The sequence below is a fragment of the Rhopalosiphum maidis genome, chromosome 4, assembly GCF_003676215.2.
Source record: "Rhopalosiphum maidis isolate BTI-1 chromosome 4, ASM367621v3, whole genome shotgun sequence".
Classification (NCBI taxonomy): Eukaryota; Metazoa; Arthropoda; class Insecta; order Hemiptera; family Aphididae; genus Rhopalosiphum; species Rhopalosiphum maidis.
This window is the reverse complement of record NC_040880.1, coordinates 303,974-305,830: the sequence shown is the minus strand read 5'-3', so window position 1 is coordinate 305,830 and position 1,857 is coordinate 303,974. Positions and strand designations below refer to the sequence as shown.

Sequence of the window (1,857 nt, the reverse complement as noted above, 5' to 3'; positions counted from 1 at the left end):
AAGATATTGTGTTTAAACATTTTACATTATCAAGAAACAACTGCGATGAATTGTACGCGCGGTAAAGGTAACCGGTCATTTTGGCGAACGGATACATCGGCGAATGGTTAATCGGCAATCCGCAAAACAACGAAACCGAAAATTTACCAGCTAAAGTTTTTTGAATAATTTAAATTCAATATTATATAATTCAATAATTTAGTCATATTTAAATTTAAAAGTCAATATTGTATGCCAAACTTTTTAAATATGGTAATATGTCTACATTTGAATAATTTTTCTCCTTCTTCGTTTTAATTTTTTCTGTGGTTTATTATTCCGTTTTAATTTTTGATTTTCTTCTTTGCCTGCCTCGACGTGTGCCACTTTTAATTTAGCTAGTCCAACCTCCCTTTGTAGACCTTCAAACATCTTCCAAATTGACACATGATGAACACCAACTTGCTTTTGAAAGCCATTATACCATCCTTCCAAACCATTATTGATACAAGCTAGTCCCTGCATGGCAGTCTCGTAGAGATTCCACAATTTGATTGAAATTTTGTTCGTCTTATCTGTCTCATCGACCTTCCTTCAAAATTAAAATTTTCAAAAATTAGTTAAATATTATACATTATATACAGTATATATATATATATATATATATATATATATACACACAAGATGATTTTTTTAAGTTACTCGCCCTAAATTTGATTTTCATGTATCAAAATACCCAAAAAAATATTTTGCTTGGAATATGAAATTAAAACTATGTTGTCATTCAAAAAGGTAAAAACCTTAAAAAAATTTAAGGATAAAAAATATTTAAAAATATAATTTTTTAATAAATATGTTTTTTAACAACTTGAAACTGTGTAAAAATCAGAATTTGAATATATGCATAATTTAAGCAAATAATTGGGTGAATATGCTTAAAAAATCACCTTGTGCATATATATACATAGGTATATGTGTTTATAATATATAACCTAAATAAAATTGTCTTCAAAATAGTCTACTACTGGTAAAATACATTCAGATAAATAGTCTACAAGTTCTTCAAATGCTTGGACTACATCCTGTAATGGTAAAAAAGTCAACGCTGCCAACATTTTCGCATTAACTGCAAAGTCAACATCTGTTGAATATATTGTCTGTAAGCCTTCTTGTTGAATTTTACGCCACAGACATTGGAAGACGTGGAAAAAACAGGCAGTTATTTGACATGAAGGATATACAGATGTGAATGCATTAATAGCTGCTAATTCCAAATCTACCACTATATTTAAATTTGTCGAATTGCGTGTTAACAATGTATTTAAACAGGAAATACATCTAAAAAGTATAAACATATCAATTTTTTTTCACATTCAATTTTTATTAATTAATAATAACAAAATAACTTAGTATATGCTTCTTCGGTCATACGTGTCAATAATATAAACGCACCCGCCACTAGAGAATTGTTTCCTATTTCTGCATGTAAGCTGTACAATTGCTTGAAAATAAGTGGTGTTGTTTTAAAAGTTCCATCTGCATGCCATCGTGTTGACATAGATAGTGCACGAAGTCCAGTCATTGATCCTAAAATTATGAATCTTTCGTCATCATCTACACTAGAATCATGAAGAATAAATTGTGATCCATCAGATAAACATTTATACTAGTTCGATATCATTAAATCTCTTATGCTGGTTGGACAAGGTGGATGCCAAGTAGCACGTGCTTTTACTCGCCTAATAACATTTAATATTAATTAAGTTAAATATTAATGGAAATTTCAAAAAAAAAATTCTTAGCGTAAATCCACAAAAATAATTCTCAAACTATATTTTATGAGCACTTGATTTTTAAATTTTTATTTAAATTTAAATG

The 1,857-nt window shown here is 28.6% G+C and overlaps 1 protein-coding gene across 1 annotated transcript; it reads right to left on the bottom strand.

Moving 5' to 3' along the window:
* Positions 1-971: 971 nt before the first annotated feature.
* LOC113559656 lies at positions 972-1,561 on the bottom strand. Its single transcript, XM_026965409.1, has 2 exons — positions 1,386-1,561; positions 972-1,317 (listed from the first exon to the last, which is right to left on the bottom strand). Exons 1-2 carry the CDS (start codon positions 1,559-1,561, stop codon positions 972-974), a joined length of 522 nt encoding a protein of 173 aa, XP_026821210.1.
* Positions 1,562-1,857: the final 296 nt, after the last annotated feature.